The 21713-nt window shown below is 38.4% G+C and overlaps 3 protein-coding genes across 3 annotated transcripts in view; 2 read left to right on the forward strand and 1 right to left on the reverse strand.

Moving 5' to 3' along the window:
• Nucleotides 1–3310, forward strand: part of LOC111196136 (NACHT, LRR and PYD domains-containing protein 14-like) — a 33745-nt gene extending 30435 nt beyond the window's left edge. Inside the window, exon 9 of the mRNA XM_049477178.1 lies at nt 2672–3310. Within this exon, the coding sequence (XP_049333135.1) occupies nt 2672–3279 (608 nt within the window). The 3' untranslated portion in view covers nt 3280–3310. The remainder of the gene's footprint in view (nt 1–2671) is intronic.
• The window catches only part of LOC125801107 (zinc finger protein 271-like), a 223993-nt gene that overhangs the window by 159692 nt on the left and 42588 nt on the right, over nt 1–21713 (reverse strand). The window lies entirely within an intron of this gene.
• LOC125801482 (zinc finger protein 239-like) overlaps nt 1–21713 on the forward strand; it is a 297730-nt gene that overhangs the window by 31537 nt on the left and 244480 nt on the right. The gene's annotated exons all lie outside the window — the stretch shown is intronic.

Raw genomic sequence — 21713 nt, forward strand, 5'->3', positions numbered from 1 at the left:
TACTAAATTCTGTCTATCCTCTACATCCAGCTTCTAGCTAACTGCAATCCTAAATTAATAAACAGTTTGAAAATGAAATAGTGATTAGCTGATCAGGTACAGGGCAAGTTGAACATTACATATATAGTTTTTTTTTTTCTTTAACCTTGACTCCCAATCTAGGTAATTTCAAAGTTAAGCTAACTCACTAACACAGCTGCAGTTTATTAATCACAGTGGGGTTAAACTGTGTGCTGATTCAGAGACGTGTATTTTTAACCAGCTATCAGAAACATATCATCACAGTTTACATGATTAGATACCGTTACCTTTCTTTTAGAAAAAAAAAATCACCGTATATCCATATCTTAAAATCAGCTGCAGCCGATCCCGCTGCTAAATCTCACAGCGAGGGAGGGGCTTCCCCCCACCAACATACTGACGCCTCCGCGCGCCGCAATAACAGCAAGCTGATTGGCTGTTTCTCCTGAGAGGCGGAACTTAATTCCTGAACCGGCTCCGTGATTGGTCCAGTCTGTCTCCTCATTAATAGCACAGCTGAGCTGAGTGAAACAATATCATTTTTGGGGGGGGACAAATCCACCTGTTTCTAATATTGAGTGGGACATGTCCCACCCATCCCCCCCCGGTTCCTACGCCAATGGTTATAGGCATTCTGCTGTTTGAGAATTTTAACAGATGCTTATTCTCACCCAAATGCTGGAGTTTTAGAAACAAAAAATTAAAAGAGGAAAGCACTTTGACTGAACAGGAATTTATTTTATTTCACAAACATTTGAAATACACAGAAATATAAAGCTATATGTTAGCGTTCATTTCTTATCACCAGGGCAGATTTATTAAAATATAAAATATATTAATTCATTAAATAAAATCTCGTCCAGCGCTCTAAAAAGCTGCAGGCACACGTAGCAAAGTTTGGCAGCGCACACGGCGTGGAATTACCTTTGTTTTCTTAAAGAAAAATCATTTTAATAAATAACGACGGATCAAGTGTAGTTTAAACTGCAAAACCATGATATAAAACTCAATATAAAAACACCACTGTCATATAACCAAGAGAGACATCAGGCAAAATGCACTTCTCCCCTCTCTCTCTCTCTCTTTCTCTCTCTCTGTCTCTCTGACTCTCTCTCTCTCTCTTTCTTTCTTTCTCTCTCTTTCGAAACTGAATTCAGAGCGATGCTACAAATAATATAAAACTCAGTTCAGTTAACTAAAATAAGATGAGTGCGGAAACGTTAATTAAATATTGTCAAATATGAATAATAGCTTGAGGTTTTGGTGATCTATTTCCATGTTTTGAAACTGAAACTTTTATTACTATCAGGCTTTTTATTCAGAAAGCCTGTGGTTGTTTTCAATTAGTTTTTTTAATGAGTTTATATTTTATATTACTTATTTATTTTATTTATTTGTATTATTTTATTTATCAAAATAGTTTATATAAATAACTATATCATATATATATTTTTTTTTTCTCCCATGATTCCCATGTTCTTAGTTTATTAATATTAATTTTATAATATCTTATTATTTTTATCATTTTATTTTATTTTCACTACTATTATTTTTTATTCATAAGATATAAATTCTTTACTTTTTATGTGTCTTTTTATGATCTTTTTAAAATCTCCTATTTTTCCTTTTTTACGTATATATTTTATTCGTGTAGAGTAAATGTCAGTTTTTATTTCTAATTTTTTTGAATATATTTTTTATCTGTTTTAAACTGTAAATGCTCAGCTGCATTGTAAATTAGGGTCCCCCTCCAGTGTAAATAATGGTTGATTGATTGATTAATATTCAGTGTTGTAAACCCAGTTTTTACATAAACAATAAAGAGAATAGAGAATAAAATAACATTACTCTTCTCTTATATGAGCTGCTGGTGAATCTTCACAGTGTGACGGCGCAGTCCCCCAGCACGCGCTCAGCAGCGCCTCCCCCTGGCCATGGGCGGGGCATGTACAGCGGGAGAGCGTTTGTTCACTCTGTTAGTGCGCACCTAAATACCGCCGTCCATCCGGGTGTATCAAACCAAACAGACCAAACCGAACGATTCAATAAAATACCGAGAACCGTCTCATCCCTAATACACACTAAATATATCACTAAATATAACACTACACACACTAAATATAACACTAAATATAACACTAAATATATCACTAAATATAACAACACTACACACTAAATATAACACTACACACTAAATATATCACTAAATATAACACTACACACTAAATATATCACTAAATATAACACTACACACTAAATATAACACTACACACTAAATATAACACTAAATATAACAACACATACACTAAATATAACACTAAATATAACACTAAATATAACACTACACACTAAATATAACAATACACACACTAAATATAACACTACCCACTAAATATATCACTAAATATAACACTACACACTAAATATATCACTAAATATAACACTACACACTAAATATAACACTAAATATAACAACACACACACTAAATATAACACTAAATATATCACTACACACACTAAGTATAACACTAAATATAACAACCCTACACACTAAATATAACACTACACACACACTAAATATAACACTACACACACTAAATATAACACTACACACACACTAAATACACTCTGTGTGTGTTCTTGTGTTCAGGGTTCTGTGATTTCACTCTGGATCTGAACACAGCGCAGCGTAATCTCTCTCTGAGTGAGGAGAACAGGAGGGTGGAGAGGAGAGAGGAGCTGCAGTCGTATCCTGATCATCCAGAGAGATTTGATGGGTGGTGTCCACAGGTTCTGAGTAGAGAGAGAGTTACTGGTGTTACTGGACGCTGTTACTGGGAGGCTGAGTGGAGCGGGTGGGGAGGAGGAGCTGAAGTAGCTCTGAGTTATAACACCATCAGCAGGAAAGGAGGAGGATCAGACTGTGTGTTTGGAGGGAATATAAACTCCTGGTGTCTGATCTGCTCTGATAACAGTTACTCTGTTCTTCACAATAATAACAGAACTGATCTCTCCACTCCTCCCTCCGGCTGTAGGAGAGTAGGAGTGTATGTGGACTGTCCCTCCGGCACTCTGTCCTTCTACAGAGTCTCCTCTGATACACACACACCCTCACACACACACTCACCCTCACACACACACACACCCTCACACACTCTCACACACTTACACACATTCTACACCACCTTCACTCAGCCCCTCTATGCAGGGCTTTGGGTTGGTCCTGGCTCCTCAGTGCGTCTGTGTAAGATAGAATAACCCTGTGTGTAACAGAGATTTGGTGTGTGTGTAGGAGAATGTGTGTATACATATAAGTATGTAAATATTTTATATAGATGATTTTGTCAATTTTCCAAAACGTTTCTTTTAATTACTGTTATCACGTGTCACGTATCACTGTACTTATAGTTAATGATTGTTTTATTTTATTGTAAAATAGGGTCATATTATTAAAGCTAAATAAATGAAGAAAGGTGAAGAGGAGTCTGATGATTTTTTGTGTGTTTGGTTTGTGTGGTCAGATTACGGGGGAAGTTGGAGTCGAGTTTGGTGGTGTAATTAACATTTCTGTTTTTTGGTCTTTTGCTTGTTGTAGTTTCTTGTCTTGTCTCATCCTCATCATTAATCCACCTTATAGATGGATTATGGAAATATAGATGGAGGACCAAAAATGACAAAAATAAATAAATAAATAAATAAATAAATGCACATATAAATGTAAAAATGAATAAATATATAAATAAATGAACATATAAATGAATAAATAAATGAATAAATACACACATAAATAATTGTGTGGCTAAATAAATAAATTAAGTAAATTAATGAATTAATTTCTTATTTACTTATATATTTTTTTATTTATTCATTTATATGTGCATTTATTTATTTCAATGTTTATTTATTCATACATTTAGTTCAACATTTCTTCATTTATTTATTTCTGTATTTTTGAATTTGTATGGTAATTAGGTGGGCGGTCCTATTCTCGCTCTAAAGCAGGATTGGTCAACTGGTGAATCAGACAGAAGTAATCGGTTCTAAGTACTCTAGCATTACTTGACTTGTGATACTAGTGTTCAGTCAACAGTGGCTTCGAGTGGAAGGCCGCTGGCCGGCCAGCTTGAAAGAAGCAGTAGGTTTGTTCTGTTCATATTTCAGATTTATCTCAAATAAAAATGGTTTATCTTATTCATTCACTTGTATTGCGTCTGGTGTATAAATCCAAACTGAACTAGCTAATGTTTTGTTAAATTTATTCTGCAGCCCCACTGGGTACTGTGAACGCGCCAAGTTCGCCTGCTACTCCGTCACATGCCATGACACCCAGTCACCCAGTGGACGGTAGGTTTTTACAACAGCTTAATATACGACTTATATTCAACTTCACTGGTGATTTAGATGGTTATTTCTTCTTTATTGCCTGATAATTGAAGTTAGCATTTTCTCCACGCTTAGCTGAGGTTGCGAGGCTGTTCGGGCCGTACGCAGACAGAGGGAGAAGGTCAAGTCGGAGATGCTTTTCCGTGTCTGCACAACTTCATTATTACACTCACGTCTTCTGTTTTCTTGAGGAAGAAAATGAGGATTTAGTGCCCAATCGATTTGCCAAACAGCTGCTTATTGCTGCAGGATTAGGGGAGAAACGTCTTACTTTGAATGTGTGTAAGGCATCACAGTTAACACACTCAGTTTAGTGATAGTATGAAAATTGTCTAACTTCTCTTTTCAGGTTGTCAGACAAATCCACATAAATTCAGGGAATTCATTTAAGCTGTATTTCCAAAACTCAGACAAGGAACAACTTGAGGTCGCCTTCTGAACCCCATTCCCTGCCCCAATGAGGGCTACCATGTCAGACATTTGAAAGATCCACAGACCTTTCTTCTGAAAACCAGCCCATAAGTTGTTTAATTTGAACAGGTTCTCCTCTGTAGATATGTCGACCAGCTTGTTGGACCACCGCAGAAATATGTCATATGTGAGGAAGAATTCCCCTTTTCACAGATGAAGGCTCACAGTAAAGAGTGCAAGAGGTATTATTGTTCTACACAGCTAAAACTTCACATTTCAGAGTGATGGGCATTGAGCACTCTCTTGCGTGAACCAAGATGGCGGCCCCCTGCTGCTAGACAAACAACCAAACAGCGTTGCACTCACACAAAAAACTTTAAAAACTGCGTAATTCATCGACCACTACTACCAAAACTTTGTCATCAAAAAGGAAGATAAAGCCAAAGGTAAAAAATTCCAAACCCCCACCGGCAAACAACCACCAAGCTCACCTGGAAACACAGGAGATCCAGCTTCACCACCCTGCTGCACAGAGGTCAGTTCTATCCTGCCCTCCATCAACAGCAATCTATCTGCGCTCAACGCTAGAATATCCCTCGTCAAAATACTACACAAAGAATTCCAAGCTCTTCGTGAAAGCTTGGAATTCAGCCAAGAGCAAAACTATCCCACTTAAAGAGAACAAAACGCTACAGCATTCCGTCAGTGAACTCACAACCCAGCTTTCATCAGTTATCATCGAAAACAAACAAATGAGAGAAACAATTTTGGACCTACAAGCACGTAGTATGAGAAACAACATTGTCTTCTCTGGAATACCGGAACACACTCAGGAAAACACCTTAAAGTTCTCTTAAAGAACTTCATGATCACCAACTCAAAATCTGAACACCTGAACTGGCCTCATCCATCACATTCCACTGCAAGCGTACCGCTTAGGAGGTTAAAAGCTACAGAATAAGCGTCCGCGACCCATTGTGGCTAAGGTCGAGCATTATAAACATAGAGCTCATCATGAGCAAAGGAAGGAGACTTAGAGAAACAGACCTGGGAATTAATGACCAGTTCCCCCCAAAAAAATCTACACCTAATAGAGTAACGGATTTAAATAATTTCCCAATAAACACAACAATTCCAATGTCAGGTTTCATTTTGTTTCTTTTTTGATTATATTGAGCAGTTGTAAGAAATGTTAAAAGTATGAGCAGAACATGAACGTGTGTACATTAGTCTGTCTTTATCTCTTTACAGCACACATGTGTATCTAGATCAATCTGAAACCATTTTGTGTTTTGGTTTAGAGTTTACACCGTTTGGAAAACATTACTTTTAAAATCAGATAATTACATACATGGCCCTGTAAGCATTACACTATAAAATCTACTGAGTTAGATGGTGAACTGAAGTGGTTTTATAAAAACTCATCAGCAGAAAAGGGTTTATGGAAGTTAGATGGGGAAGTGATTATATGCAGAAGGTGAGTAAAGAAGAACACCCAATGTGCACATTCATAATCCCAGGAACCAATAAGAAAGATGTAAATTGTCTAAAAATAGGGCACCCTAAAGGTAAATATTTCATTGAAATGACTGATCACTTCAGTCAGTATAAATTAGTTCATCAATTAATGAATTAATCTATTTTTAAATTCTACCTACTTATGTTATATAATGGGTCAAGTTGTTCTTATAATGATTCTATAAGTGATTATTTGATTTTTTATGTTTGTGAACATGAAAAGGCAAGAAGACTAAGCGTAAGATTGGAGGATATACAGCAGGCTGTTGCAATATATCCAAATACTGATGTGATGAAAACGAAGCCGTCTGCTTATGCTGTCGACTCCATCTGGGGAGAGGTGTGTCTACAGCTAAAAATATCTAATGTCCTGTCTCACAGAATAAAACTCCAAAACGCTGACTACCGGTACCAAAAGGTAACTTCATGTATTGGCAGAATATTGAGCTCTCTACCAGCTCATGAATTTGAGCACTCATATTTTCTTTTCTGAATTAGAACCATGTGAGGTTATTTGACATTGTGTGCACTATAGGAACTTGAGGGACAGGATACAGAAACTGTAGTACATGGCCTGTCTAACCCTCTATCAGATCAAGATGAGAAAGTGTTCCACAGCTTAGCGCATGTCTGTTTTGTGTTTCCCAGCCGTGTGCTACTGTTGTGTTTTGGTCCTGTCTCCGCCCTAGCCCCACCCTGTCATCAGTTATTTGTAACCCCGCCCCCTCTTGATTGATCCTCAGGTGTTTCCAGTTTCCTGTTCCCTCCTCCTGTATTTAAGCCCCTTTGTTTCAAGCCTTCTTTGTTTAGTCTTTTGTTGGTTTGTTTGCTGTCTGTAGTCTTGTCAGGTTTGTTTTGTGTCTCATGCTGCTTGTTGTTGGTTCCTGTTTTCTAGTTCAGTCTTTTTAGTTTTGTATTCCTTGTCTAGTTCTCATAGTTTAGTTATCCTTGTATTGTTTATTTTTCTTTTACGTTTACGTGTTTGCTTTCAGTTTGTTTTCAGTAATACTTTTGTTTATCATGTTTGTTTGTTGGTTTATTAGTTTGTTTATTTGATTAAATATATATTCTGCACTTACGTCCATCCCTTCTCATCCTTAACAAAGTGAGTATTCTGATTACTTCTAAATATCACAAATACTTAAATTGATAGATCAACAGCAAATACTTTTTTCCCATTTTAATGTCTTTATAAATGGAATTCATAACCTTAAGGTAATCGAAGAAAACAATCTATAGCTTTAGTTTAGATTGTGAAATGGTATCCAATTTTACAACTTAATATCAAAAGATTAAGCATTTTTAAAAGAAAGTTTCTGTAAAAAAATTATAAGCAGGCCAATATTTCAAATATGTAAACGGTTATTAAAATGTCGCTTAATTCCCATTACATTAAAAGGACAAGGGTATTAAGATTCACTATGTTGCTACAGGTCACTTGTGGTATATTGTGAAAGCCTCTGCTTTCTTGGTCCTAAGGCACCTTGGCGTACCAAATGCCTGGACTATTGTTAAATTTGGTCCCCCAGTGACAGAGTGAATACTTATGTAACATTTATTCAATTAGTTCTGTTTTTTTTCCTTGGACATTAAAGATGTAACATAAAAGTCTAATTACACTAACCATGATTCCATTTATAACAGCAATAAATAGGGGAACTGCTATGTTTATCCAGACGAGTACAACCCCAAATCAGAAAAAGGTAAGACAGAATGGAAGATGAAAATAAAATGATGCAAAATCCTCACAAAATGCCTTTGCTGAACATCACAGACATTTATTACTAAACAAAGATCCTCAGCTCATCTTTATTCTTCCAATGATCAGCTTTTTGAGAATGCTGCATTTGTACCAAATCATGACTGCAGTTACCCGTTGACGTGATTTATACCCAATTATTAACCGCTTAATTCTCTTCACATCTTTTCTCAGTGAAGTTAGGCAGATAAAACATGAAATATATTAGAATCATACTGTCTGCAATTTAATGAAAGTAGGTAGGAAATAGGTAAAGAAAAAAACATTGGTTCTAATTCATTGCCAATTTTACATATTGTCGCATTCATATCTGATTTGGGCGTTGTATTTTTTTCCAGTGCTTTAGCCACTTGCAAACAGATAAATGTATGTTCTTCCTTTGCCTTGTGTAATTTTTTTAGCATGTAGAGGATGCCAGCATCATTGAGCCTCTTAAACCTCCACTTGAGGATGTTCAGCACAGCAGTAGTGACGAATATAATCTATCAAACCAGGAAATACAAGTAAGTAGAGGGGGTTTGGGAAGATTATAGCCTGGAGTGTTTCAAAATATTTATAACTACCAACAGACCATGTTCTAAGAAAAAGGAATCTGTGTATAACAGTTCTTTGTTTTATTACAAAATGATCAACAGATCTCTACATCATCAGACAGCAGCACAAGTGACGATAAGGACAGTAATTCCGGGTTTTTCACTCACTGTCTACCACAGCAGCCATGCTTCTTTTTTATTCCAAAAAAGGACTGGAGAAACCTTCGACTGCAACCAAAAAAAGAAGCTTTAAAGGTCTTCAATGGACCAATGGGATTGCAAAAGGACTAAGAACCGTACATCCATACTGCTGTTTTGCCTTTAAGCGGCACAGTGTTAAAGCAATTGACTCAAAAACAAACACAGCAGTTTTTCAGTGCTTGGCTGTTTTCAGTACTGTGTGTTTGAGCACTGCTCGGTGTGTGCAGAGGTTAGGGTAGAAGACGAAATCTCTCTGAAGGCAAATGTATATTTTCAGGTAGATAAAGTCTATAACAGCAATGAAGAGCTGAAAAGAAGACCAATAAGAGCTGAAGCTCGGAAAGAAACAGCAGAGATTCTTACTGCTAAGCTACCTAGAGCCCTGTATCTGGATTCATTAAACATGCAGTGAAGAATCAGTGGTTGAATCTGGATTCTTGTGAATATCGGAGGAAACAAAGAAGACATGGCAATGAGATGAAGAGCCTGCAACTAATGGTAGAGGGAAAAAAAGGCTCTGATGATGATGCGCTCCAAAAGAGTGGAAGTGCTGTGGTCTAGAAATACCCTAAAGGTCTTTCACAAAAGAACGAAGCATCACATTGTGTATTCAGATGCTACAGGGAATATAATAAAAAAAAAAGATCAAAAGCAGAGAGGCTCTATTTTATGTGTATGAGCTGGTTGTGAGAAATCCTTTAAAAGGAGCCTCACCCCGACCGGTTGCAACTCGTGAGCACCCAACAACAGCTTCAGTCACATATTTCCTGAGTTCTTTTCATACCGAGTACATCAGAATGTTCGGATCCAAATACACAGGTAGGACAGTGATTACATGTGATGGATCACTTCATGCAATCAATTGTCATTACATTCTGCAGAGTGAGCTTGGAGAACCTCCTCCATGAGTACTTCTACATTGTCACTGGACAGGCCACTTTAACATCTCAATCCTGCATTGGAGTCACCTCATGAACAATAAGGCCTTATGTAAGAAACAGTGAGTATTTTAACATTTTTATTCACAAATGTAATTTTGTAATAACCAACCCCAATCAATCCTCTAACTGTTCATTTGATATTTTTCCATGCATGGGTTTGACTCAATGACCTGCACCCCTACACAGAGTTTTTGGGCTGGAGTTTGGGGAAGCTTCGTTGGAAAAGCGTGAGAAACAGGTAGAGAAAGGGAGAAAAGAAAGAAGGAGGAAGATGGTGAGGTGGGTGTGAGGTTGTTCAACAAGCAGGTAGAGAGAAAGTGACGGTTTATATTGGGAGGAATGAGGGCGTGGATCAATCTCCTGAAACTAAGTTATATAACTCCACTTTGCTAATATTGCTAGTAATTTAAATCAGGCTTAAACTTTTTGAAAAACCAGCCCCAGTCGATTAGATTACTGTAATATGGAGTCAAATTGGGGTCTTTAATGCTGACGAGAAAAAAAATCTAATTTTGCAAACAAAGAAGAGAACATAAGTTACCTTTTTTCAATTGTAATATTTTTTTTAGAATTAATCTTTTGCAAAAACACTTTTTCTTTGCGTTTTGCACTTTGCGTTCCTTTTTTCTCTTTGCAATACTTTCCCTCCTTTGCGTTCCTCCGTTTTGTTTGCGAGTCTATTTTGACCCCTTTTTGACGTGGGGGCGTGGGGAGAGGAGAGGGGCATGGCTATGGAGGAACGCATCATCAGCTGGAGCCTCTGCTCAGCCTAGACGCTAACCAGGCTGAACAACAGCTATTTAACAGTTATAATTCATAAGTTAATTCTAATCATTTATTTTACATATACCTAACTACTGAATTATATAATATTGTTGTTTTCAGTTAAATTAAGCAAAACGCTGAATTTTAGCTTCTTTTTTATCCAGCGTTCTTGCTGCAGTTACACGCGGCCGCCTGTAGATGGTGGATTTTAACAGTGAAAAACGCCATTAAAACACAACGCTGCAAAAACGATCTAAATAAAAAGGAAAAACACAGAACGTTTAATTTGTACCACGGCCGGGAAACTTACTATTTTCTTGATGGAACCATATACTCTGTAAACACTCAGAATAAAAAGGTAAAACACAGAAAGACCTCCAAGTTTATTTAAACTTCAATGTAATATAGATAAAATAAAATAATAAAACAGAACATAACAAAAAAGAATATTAATGTTCAATTTCCAGTGTGATTATACAAAATATCAAAAGTAATATCTGCTCTTTAGTGTGAGGTACTGTATCTTACATCTGACATTTAAATGTTTTCCTGTTTTCTATTATTATTTTAATAATTAATATATTTTTGCTTTTAGGATAACTTCATATGGGCACACTGCACATGTGTGTCTAACCTTATCTCACAGTCTCCTCTTTTTTATTTTTCTGTCATGTGTTTGTGTGTATCTGTATAAAAGTTCCTGGAACAGACTAATTTCCACAGGGAGATTAATACATTATTTTTTATGCTATGTTCGGTTTTATTATCTTATTTTATCTATATTATTTTGAAGTCCAAATTAAACGTTCTGTGTTTTTCCTTTTTATTTAGATCGTTTTTGCAGCGTTGTGTTTTAATGGCGTTTTTCACTGTTAAAATCCACCATCTACAGGCGGCCGCATGTAACTGCAGCAAGAACGCTGGATAAAAAAGAAGCTAAAATTCAGCGTTTTGCTTAATTTAACTGAAAACAACAATATTATATAATTCAGTAGTTAGGTATATGTAAAATAAATGATTAGAATTAACTTATGAATTATAACTGTTAAATAGCTGTTGTTCAGCCTGGTTAGCGTCTAGGCTGAGCAGAGGCTCCAGCTGATGACGCGTTCCTCCATAGTCACGCCCCTCTCCTCTCCCCACGCCCCCACGTCAAAAAGGGGTCAAAATAGACTCGCAAACAAAACGGAGGAACGCAAAGGAGGGAAAGTATTGCAAAGAGAAAAAGTGTTTTTGCAAAAGATTAATTCAAAAAAAAATATTACAATTGAAAAAAGGTAACTTATGTTCTCTTCTTTGTTTGCAAAATTAGATTTTTTTTGCAATTCGTGGACATTTTTTTCGTGACAGTTTTATTTTCTCGTCAGCATTAAAGACCCCAATTTGACTCCATACTGTAACGGCCTTCCCAAAAACATCTATCAAACAACTTCAGCTTATTCAGAACGCTGCCGCCAGAGTCCTAACCAGAACAAAGACACAGTAACACGTAACTCCAGTGCTCAGGTTTACATGATCAGCTGGAGAATAGAGTTTAAAATACTGCTCCTTGTTTATAAAGCTTTAAACAGGTTCAGACCAGCGTACATCTCTGATATGCTGGAAAAATACCGGCCTGTTAGACTCCTCAGATCATTAGAGGCAGATATAGCATACACAACAGTATATACACTGTTTAGAAAATAAATTAAAGGAACTCAAATAACATTCTAGGTCTGAATAAATGGAATGTTCTCATTGAATACTTTGTTCTGTACAAAGTTGAACGTGCTGACAACAAAATCACACAAAAATCATCAATAGAAAACTAAAACAGATTTAATAACCAATGGAGGCCTGAATTTGGAGTCACACACAAAATTAAAGTGGAAAAGCACACTACAGGCTGATCCAACTTAGATGTAATGTCCTTAAAACAAGTTAAAATGAGGCTCAGTAGTGTGTGGTGCTCCATGTTCCTGTATGATCTCCCTACAACGCCTGGGCTGCTCCTGATGAGGCGGCGGATGTTCTCCTGAGGAATCTCCTCCCAGACCTTGATTAAAGCGTCAGTAACTCCTGGACAGTCTGTGGTGCAGTGTGGTGTTGGTGGATGAAGATAGACATGATGTTCCAGATGTGCTGGATTGGATTCAGGTCTGGGGAACGGGTGGGTCAGTCCATAGCTTCAATGCCTTCATCCTGCAGGAACTGCTGACACACTTCAGCCATATGAGGTCTAGCATTGTCCTGCTTTAGGAGGAACCCAGGGCCAACCGCACCAGCATATGGTCTCACAATGGGTCTGAGGATCTCGTCTCGGTACCTAACAGCACACAGGCTACCTCTGGAGAGCACATGGAGGTCTGTGAGGCCCTCCAAAGAAATGCCTCCCCACACCATTACTGACCCCCTGCCAAACCGGTCATGCTGGAGGATGTTGCAGCAGCAGAACATCCTCCACAGCGTCTCCAGACTCTCTCACGTCTGTCACACGTGCTCAGTGTGTACCTGCTTTCATCCGTGAAGATCGCAGGGCGCCAGAAGTGTTCTCTGACAAACGCCAATTGCCCTGCTGCACGGTGTTGGGCTCTGAGCACAACCCCCATCTGTGGAAGTCGGGCCCTCATTCCACCCTCATGGAGTCGGTTTCTAACTATTTGTGTAGACACATGGACATTTGTGGCCTGCTGGAGGTCACTTTGCAGGGCTTTTGCACTGCTCCTCCTGTTCCTCCTTGCACAAAGGAAAGGGGTAGCGGTCCTGCTGCTGGGTTGTTACCCTCCTACAGCCTCCTCCACGTCTCCTGGTGTACTGGCCTGTCTCCTGGTAGTGCCTCCAGCCTCTGGACACTGTGCTGAGAGACACAGCAAACCTTCTTGCCACAGCTGGCATTGATGTGCCATCCTGGATGAGCTGCACTACCTGAGCAACTTCTGTGGGTTGTAGACTCCGCCTCATGCTACCTCTATGGTGCGAGAAATGACAAAATGCAAAAGTGACCAAAAGATCAGCTAGAAAAGCATAGGTACTGAAGTGGTCCCCACCTGCAGAACCACTGCTTTATTGAGTATGTCTCCCTAATTGCCAATAATTTTCACCTGTTTTCTGTTTCATTTGCACTTCATCATGTGAAATTGATTGTCAATCAGTGTTGCTTCCTAAGTGGACAGTTTGATTTCACATATTATATATGTTATATTGCGTTATTTAAGTGTTCCCTTTATTTTTTTGTGCAGTGTAGAACCAGAACTAAACATGGTGAGGCAGCTTTCAGACATTAAGCTGCAGTCAGTGGAAATAAACTTCCAGAAGCTGTGAGATGTGCTCTAACTGTAAGCTCTGAAAGCTGAAAACACATCTGTATAGCTGCGCTTTCCACACTGTGTAACTTGCTCTGCTTTGCACATTATTAGGATTGATTTTTGTTCTTAGTATACATTACTTGACTATTCTTGTAAATATAATGTCTTGTAATTTTCTTTTAACACTGTTCTTAAATGTTTACTTTACAATTTTATGAACTTGAATTATCAGAAATGCCTTTCTCTAGCTGTAACAGCACTTTTATTCTAATTCATGTAGTTGTTTTACTTCTTTTAAATATATTGTTTAATCATTGTTTTATTTTTACTTTGAATGACCATTGTGTATAAAAGATGCTATACAAATAAACTTGCCTTGCCTCAGACCATCTGATGAAACTGATGCAGATGCACAGCAGATCCTATATTAAATTCACACTGATGCAGTTTAGCCAGGAATCCACATATAGAGCAGAGCCAGAGGAGCTACATATCACATCATTTCCCTTTAGACTGAATCCATTTTCAGGTGATTAAGCTCCAGTTTCTGCTGATCTAAAGGTGGATGTTCTACCTGAGAACCAGGGTTCTCTATAGAAACCTATAGAGCTTCTGCAGTCTCATATTTAACACCGGTCTACTGCAGCTCTCCTCTGACTGCTCTTCCTATACGAACCATCAGGCGGACTCATCTTCAGTCTTCAGATCATCCATGTATCTCCTCTACTGATCTTCCTCAGATCAGATTCAACATCCTGACTCTGTCCTACAGACTCCCTCTGTCCTGGGGTCCATTTCCCAAAAGCGTAGTTGATAAGTATAGTCTGGACGATGCAGCTGCGATGCAGGTGTTTCCCAAAAGCGTAGTTGGAACTATGGAGGTAATCACGTTAGAAACTTACATAGTGCGAACCTTAGTTAAGCTACTCAGGTGTTTCCCAGAACCGTGGTTCCAACTACAGCTCTAGACCTGTCGTTAGGAGTTCCTGGTGATTAGTGCAGACGATGGACGGTAGGATTCAAAAAGCTGATAAATCACTTTAATATTGCTGCACGAGGATTTAGACGTCAAGTGTTTTGAACATGTACCTAATTATTTTTTAATGTAATAAAATATATATTTTAAGTGCTTTTTAGCTAAAATGTATTTTACAGTCTTGGAAAGATGTATGTCAATTATTCAAGCAAGCATCTCTTGAGTAAAGATAACTTGTGCTGTGAACATTTATGAATTAGTGTACTTTTTTAAAGCCAATGTGCTACATGCACTCTCTGAATAAGGGTATTAAACTGTCACTGGGGTGATACTCTAAAATGATTAACATAAACACACCTGCACGTTAAGGACCTTTGAGGGTATATTTGCATTGTTTGTACCCAAGAAACAAAGGTATCCATACAGTAGGCAAGAAAGTTTCTTTTAAGAATATATTCATAAGAAAAACTAAAGTAAAAAGTGTCTTAAAATAAAAGACATTAATTGCCATTATGAAAAAAACATTAAGAGAATAAAAACGACTGGGATTCAAACTAGGCTTCCATCCGGTGTCTGTCGAGTTTTGCTACCCTGTACCCTGATTCAGGAAAACCTGAATCAAAATATCAGGAGACAGTTTAGAGTTATTAGGGGTGATTATAACTAGGGGTGATTATATATATAATTTTTTTTCATTGCTTACTTAGTATTACTTTTATCAACCTAACTGTCATTTACGCATTTGTAATACTGGTTGTGTAATGCACCAAAGAAGAACAGAATTACCATAAAAAATGATAAATAAATAATAAATGTTTCCACGCATAGGCACTGGTGTTGAGAAGCATATCTAGATGGGTTGCACAATTTGTCAGAACACCGCCCGCTGCACCGTCGTAGGTGCTCTGCTGAACCACTGAGTAACACACATTTCTCAGGTCTCATATTAATAAGACAAATTCAGAATGGTGATGTATATATAGTTAGTAATACAAATATTGTAATAGCAAATATGTTTTTTTTAAGTAACTGTCTGTTACAATTAATAATGAATATATAGCAATTATTGTGTAGATTTTACTTGCATTTCAATGTTATTTTATTATTAATGTAACAGTATTGTTGTTGGTTCATGTTGTGATGATGATTACAACATAAATAGCCTAAATAATACATTAGTAACATTTTTGGCATAATATTTTAAAGAGTGCGAGTTTTGCACGTTTCCTGCTTTGGTTCTAGTCTCGACTAGTTCAGAATGTTTTATTAGTAAACAGTGAAGTTGGAAATTGTTTTGAATGAGAGTCTGTTAAATGACTGAAATGTAAAACTGTGTTAAAACTACGTAACTTTCTTAAGTAGAGTCGTTGCTGTGTTTGTGTTCATCTTGCCAGTGCTTAAACAGTGCAGGAGAGTTTAGAATGTTGTGCATGAATGTTGTGTTTTAAGAGAAAAAACTTCAAAAAGCTAAATGTTTGGTAAAGGTCAGATAAACAAACAAAACCCACAAACACACACATTAACACACATTTCATCAGCGCGGGAGAACAAAGGTCTATATATAGACTAAACACAGACAACACTCACCTGGGAACGGTAATGAGTGGGCGGAGTTACAGATTACCAGCAGGTGTAGAGGATAATGAGGCGGCGTGGTTAAGGTGAATATAAGGCAGGACTGGGGCAGATAGACAGAGGGATGGTCACTCTGTATAAAGAAGCTGTGATAATGACTGTGTTCACACATCAACAAAAACTCTATAAAATCTGATTTCTCTAGTGTCTAAAGTCTCTAATGTAGTTCAGTCTGCAATCAGATTTTACTGTTTGAGGAAAGCAGAAGAATTTCTTTTAAGCTTAATTTCTGAATTAAATCAGTTCTGAACCAGTTAGGAACAAGAAATTAATCAAGATGTATCTCTTTATTTATCTTTATTTATTTATTTATTTTAGTCTATCATCAGGCTGCGTCTCTAGGCACCAATCTTTTAGATGTCTGCTGGACTCTTCATAGTGACCACAGTGCCATGGTCACCACACATATTAAGGGCCCAAAGCCATATTGTTTTTGTCCGTTAATTTTTATTAATAAAGCCAGAGCACCAGGGGGCTGTTCCACAAAGAGAGCTTTAAAAAGCAGTGCTTATTTGAGTAAGCCTCGCTTGAGTTAGCAGCACAATTAATTTCCAGCCAGTTCTGTTTCACTAATGAAATCCAGATGCAACCTGTTCCCACTAACTCAAGACAGGCTTTTGTAATCAAGGCTCAGTGATCGAACCCTGAAAAGCTTAGAAAAAATTTGAAAAATGGAGAGAAAGTTCTGCTTTTTTTCTCTCCTGCTCAACAGGAGTTACTTATACGTCTATTTGATGAATATAAAGACATAATTACAAGGAAAGTGAACATTTCTTGTATTAATAAAGTCATAGAAGCTGCCTGGCAGAAATGAATCCATTCAGTGGCATTCCAAAATGATGACATCACAGAGCTGGTAGATGTTAAGAGACCTTGCGCTCCTTCCATTAAGGATGCCCCACTGATACTCAATAGGGTTTAGGTCTAGAGATGTGCAAAAATATGAGGGCTGTACTCACTTTTGTGAGGTACTGTACAGTGAAAGAGTCGAGGTTCTTAATTGCATACTATTCTCTTTTTTTCTCATGAGGTAAAAAAAAGCCATCTAAAGCTGCTCCTAACAGCAAGGAACACAAAACATACATGCCTCCATACAGAATGCTGTTTGAAATGGAAAAGCTTTCAGCATATATTATTGTCTAATATAGAAATACACAATGATTCTAGGAAAGCTTTTGGATGTGACCCTTTATTTAGAGTCAGGTAGGAGCAGGGAGAGGATTCAGAGGAGGACGCAAATGGAAGTATTTATTAGCAACATGAAGAAAAACTATAAACCAAAAAACAGCAACTCTGAAAACTCAGAAATAGACACAACCTGAACTGACACAAAGTACAAGAACCGATAAAGGAAACAGGGAACACAGGGCTATAAATACATACACACACACAAGATGAAGAAAAGAAACAGGTCAAACCTGGAGAAGGTAATGAGGGGGCGGAGCTACAGATGAAACACAGGTGAAGGCACTAGATGGGAGTGGAGATACTGAAGAATACACAGCAGAGCACATGGAGGAGATAAAAACAGGAGGGCTGTAAAAACACAGAGCCCGAACAGGACAGACATGGAACAGGGCCAGGACACGACATTTAGCATCAAGAAACCGTCCATTCAGAGACAAAACTGCAAATCTACAGAGTGAAAACTATAGGCACTTGAATCCTGAGACACAGAATTAGTTCATTAATGTCTGGTAAAAGAGGACTGAACCTCATCCTGACAGAAAGAGAAACTGCAGTCTCTAAGTATGTGGAATGTGACTCACATTTAAAGAAATGTAACATTGACTGATTTGCAAAAAATTGCATTCATAAAATCATTGATTTCATCCACACGTCCTCCTTTAACTTCATAAAACCATCCCCCACAGCAGGTTCACCTGTGTGCAGCACTGACTCTACAGCACTGCTCCCCCCAGCCTGTTCCCTCCCCAACTCCACCAGGTCCAGCTACCTGACTGTCCTGCCCCTCTGTGTGTGTTTGTGATTTTTTAAAGTGCGGACAGATGAGAAAATAGTGTTAATGTTAAACGACTTCTGTTCACCAACTTATCTTAAAGTGAAAATGTTCTTCACACCTTAATATTTTTGACAAATGCTCCACAGCGGTGACCTCTTGTCAGTAGGGTTCTTAGGTTCACCCCCTCGATGACCTCGCATTTTTGGCTCATGATGTCTCCACTTATAATGTCACCTGTGAATGTCTCAGGTTTATCAGTCCCAGCTTCTACAGCTTCATCTGCATCTGCAGTCTCTAAAATAATCTTGCGTGTTGTGTGGTGAGTGCTGAGAGAGAGAGAGAGAGAGAGAGAGAGAGAGAGAGAGACGCACTGACACAATCTGCAGCATGTACAACTTTCTAATCTGTTCAATTACGTTTCCCCAACCTTACAGCCAGAATATTTTCTGTATGGTCTGACATGGTTCCCTTCCACCATCCTTTTTTCCTTTTTAGTGTGCAGATGAAACTTTGTTGTTGATTACAGTGGACTGTGTTAAGCCACGATTTTGTAGCGCAAACCTGTCTGATTTTTTTGTGTGGACTTCTACATTTCCAAAATATTCCCAGAATTCCAAACTCCAAGCAGTAGAATGTTTAGCAAGTTTTCTTCCAGTCTTCTTCAGATTTACATTTAAGGAGATCTGATGTTGCACATGGACTTCTGCACAATGTCCATTTCTCCTGATCTCTTCCAGATATCCCAATATGACTTTCACATTTTGCAGAGTGTGATTCCAGCAGTTGTCTGTTTAAAAACATCAGAAAAATGTGAAATGTCCTTTTTTAATTGTCTCTCAATCATTGCATTAATGAGTTCAGTTGAGTTGTCGCATGTCCATGGATTAGATATGTATTCAGTTTAGGACCACATATGAAAGTGACTCAAATCTGATTTTGAAAAAAAAAACAGATTTGGCACATTCACACAGCCATACAAAAATCCGATCTGAGTCTTATTGAGCAAAAAATCTGATTTAAATCACTTTAGCCTGGTAATGTGAACGTAGCTTATGTAACACCTAAACTGAAACCGAATCTGGAGTGTGGAAAGCTGTTCAGTTTCTGGACCTGCTTGCTGTTCCACTGGAACACACATGGACTCTGCTCCCTGCCGTAAAGAGACAGAAGCGCATTCCCAAAGGCACTGTCTGTTTTTACCAAGCTGATGGGTTAGCACTGCACATGCTTGTCATGACTCAGCCGCTGAAGCTGCACTTGAATACGGTCCAGCTTGGTTGAACTAAGCCCAGAAATCTGAATAAAAGGCCTTGAAATTGTTCACGAAGGCAAAGGCATTGAGAAGCATGACCTTGATGGATGTCAGGGCGAACCCCTTCTGAGAGTGGAGGTACTTGTCCTGTATACAGTCCTGCTTGGCTGAGAACAATACCACCTCTAGGTCACTGCCAGAGAGTTTGTGTCTACTGGAGAGGTGCATGTCCAGCCTCAAAAGTCTTTTTTCACGGAGAGGGGCAGCCCAAATTGTCTCTGAACTGGGCACTCGCAAGTTGGGCATGTCTGCAAGTTCCCCTTGCAGATTGGACACACTTTCTTTGAAACAGAGAGAAACAGTCAGCCCGTCCTGATTAACCTTAACAAAGACCCATTAACAAAACCACCAAACACACTTTGTGTGGAGAAGTTTTCTAGATGCTGAGGTTTGGTCTGTGGCCTCTTTTATAGGCCCTGTTTTGGGCAGGGCAAGCCGGTCTGCTGATGGTCGGCTATTTTGCAAAGTGCAAAAGCCGGATTTAGGGTTAGATTTAGAGAGTTGGGTTAGGGACCAAAACTTCCAAAGCCCCAAACAAGTCCAGCAAGAATGGACCGGTCCAGAACCTTTGTTAGGCATGGGCCTACCACACGTCACCAAGCCCGACCATTCTCCCACCGTCTCCCTCTTCCCCATATTGTTCCTAATTTCAGATCTCGGCTGATTTGCTCATTGAGCAATAATGATTAATCCAAACTTTTTCCATGTCTTTCCTTTTTTGGTTGGGACCATGATGTATTAAATTGCAGTCCCATGACTCTCAATGACTGAACCCCGTGTTTTAATAAAATGTTGGACTAACCAGGTCTGTGTTTCATTCTTATGTATAATGTAATGTCTGTTGCCACATTCTAGTGGCCAAGGTGTTCCTAGTTTCCCCCACATACTGTAGATTACGTTTTTGGCAGTAAATTAGATAAATGCAGTTGCTAATGTTGTGTTCTAAGGGTGGCCAGATTTTGAACAATTCCCCTGTGCGTGGATTGGAGATCCAGTTCTTAGGTTTGAATTCAGTGAATTCTCGGGATACATTTTGGGAATTTTGTAGTTGGGGTAGTTTGCTCTGAACCAGTAAATCCGTCAGGTTCTTATTCTTGCCGTAGGCTGAGATAACCTTGTGGCAGTCCAGCATTTTGTCTTTCTCCATGAATTTTTCAAAATTTGCTTTGAGATTTCTGTTTAGATTAAGACTAGCTCTTGAGAATGTTGTAAATAATGGGATTATTTCTGTGTCTGATTCCTTGTTTTTAGATAAGATGTTCCTATGGCATTGTTTCAGGAAAGGTCGGGAGTAACCGCTTTTCCTGAGAGCTTGGGGAACAGGGTTGTTTTTGCTTCCCAAAAGTCTCCCTGTTGGGTAAAGATTTTACGAAACCGCAGTAGCTGTGATTTAAAGCCTTTGAAGGTATGCTTTGGCTGATAGCTGGATTTGAATAAGAGGGAATGTGTGTCTGTATCTTTAGACCCTAATAAACCCTAATGTCGAGTTTGAGTGTCTGCAAACCCGCTTCCTTTAAAAGTTATAGTGTCCAGGAAGTTCACTTTTGTGTCATGTAGCGTATTTTATTGTAATGGACTGATATTTTTAATAGACCTTCAGTAGGTATGAAGTGTCTAGCCAGATTTAATACTCTTTGCAAAATTTGCAAAACCACCTCTTTGCAAAATTTAATCGTTTGGCCCCAAGATTTAACATGGCCTTAGCACAGTCTGGTGTCCTGTGAACTTTGTCCTGAGTTACTTTAAAGTGCTCAGCTAGGAGCAGAGGTAGGTAGGCCATGTGCTTTTTGATGTAAGCATTTAGTTGTTCTCTCTCTTCCAACTTTAGTTGTTTTGAGAAATGGGATCCAGACTGCTGCACCTGGAATTTTTTCTCCAGCTGCCTTTACAGCATGCTGCATTTGTTTCACAGCTGTCTCCTTGCACTTTTGGTTGCGGTGGTTAATGCCAAATGCAAGGAGGACTGTGTGTACCTTAGCATGCACATTTTGCGCCTGTCTAAATGTTCCTC

The sequence above is a fragment of the Astyanax mexicanus genome, chromosome 4 (genome assembly GCF_023375975.1).
Source record: "Astyanax mexicanus isolate ESR-SI-001 chromosome 4, AstMex3_surface, whole genome shotgun sequence".
NCBI classification, from domain to species: Eukaryota; Metazoa; Chordata; class Actinopteri; order Characiformes; family Acestrorhamphidae; genus Astyanax; species Astyanax mexicanus.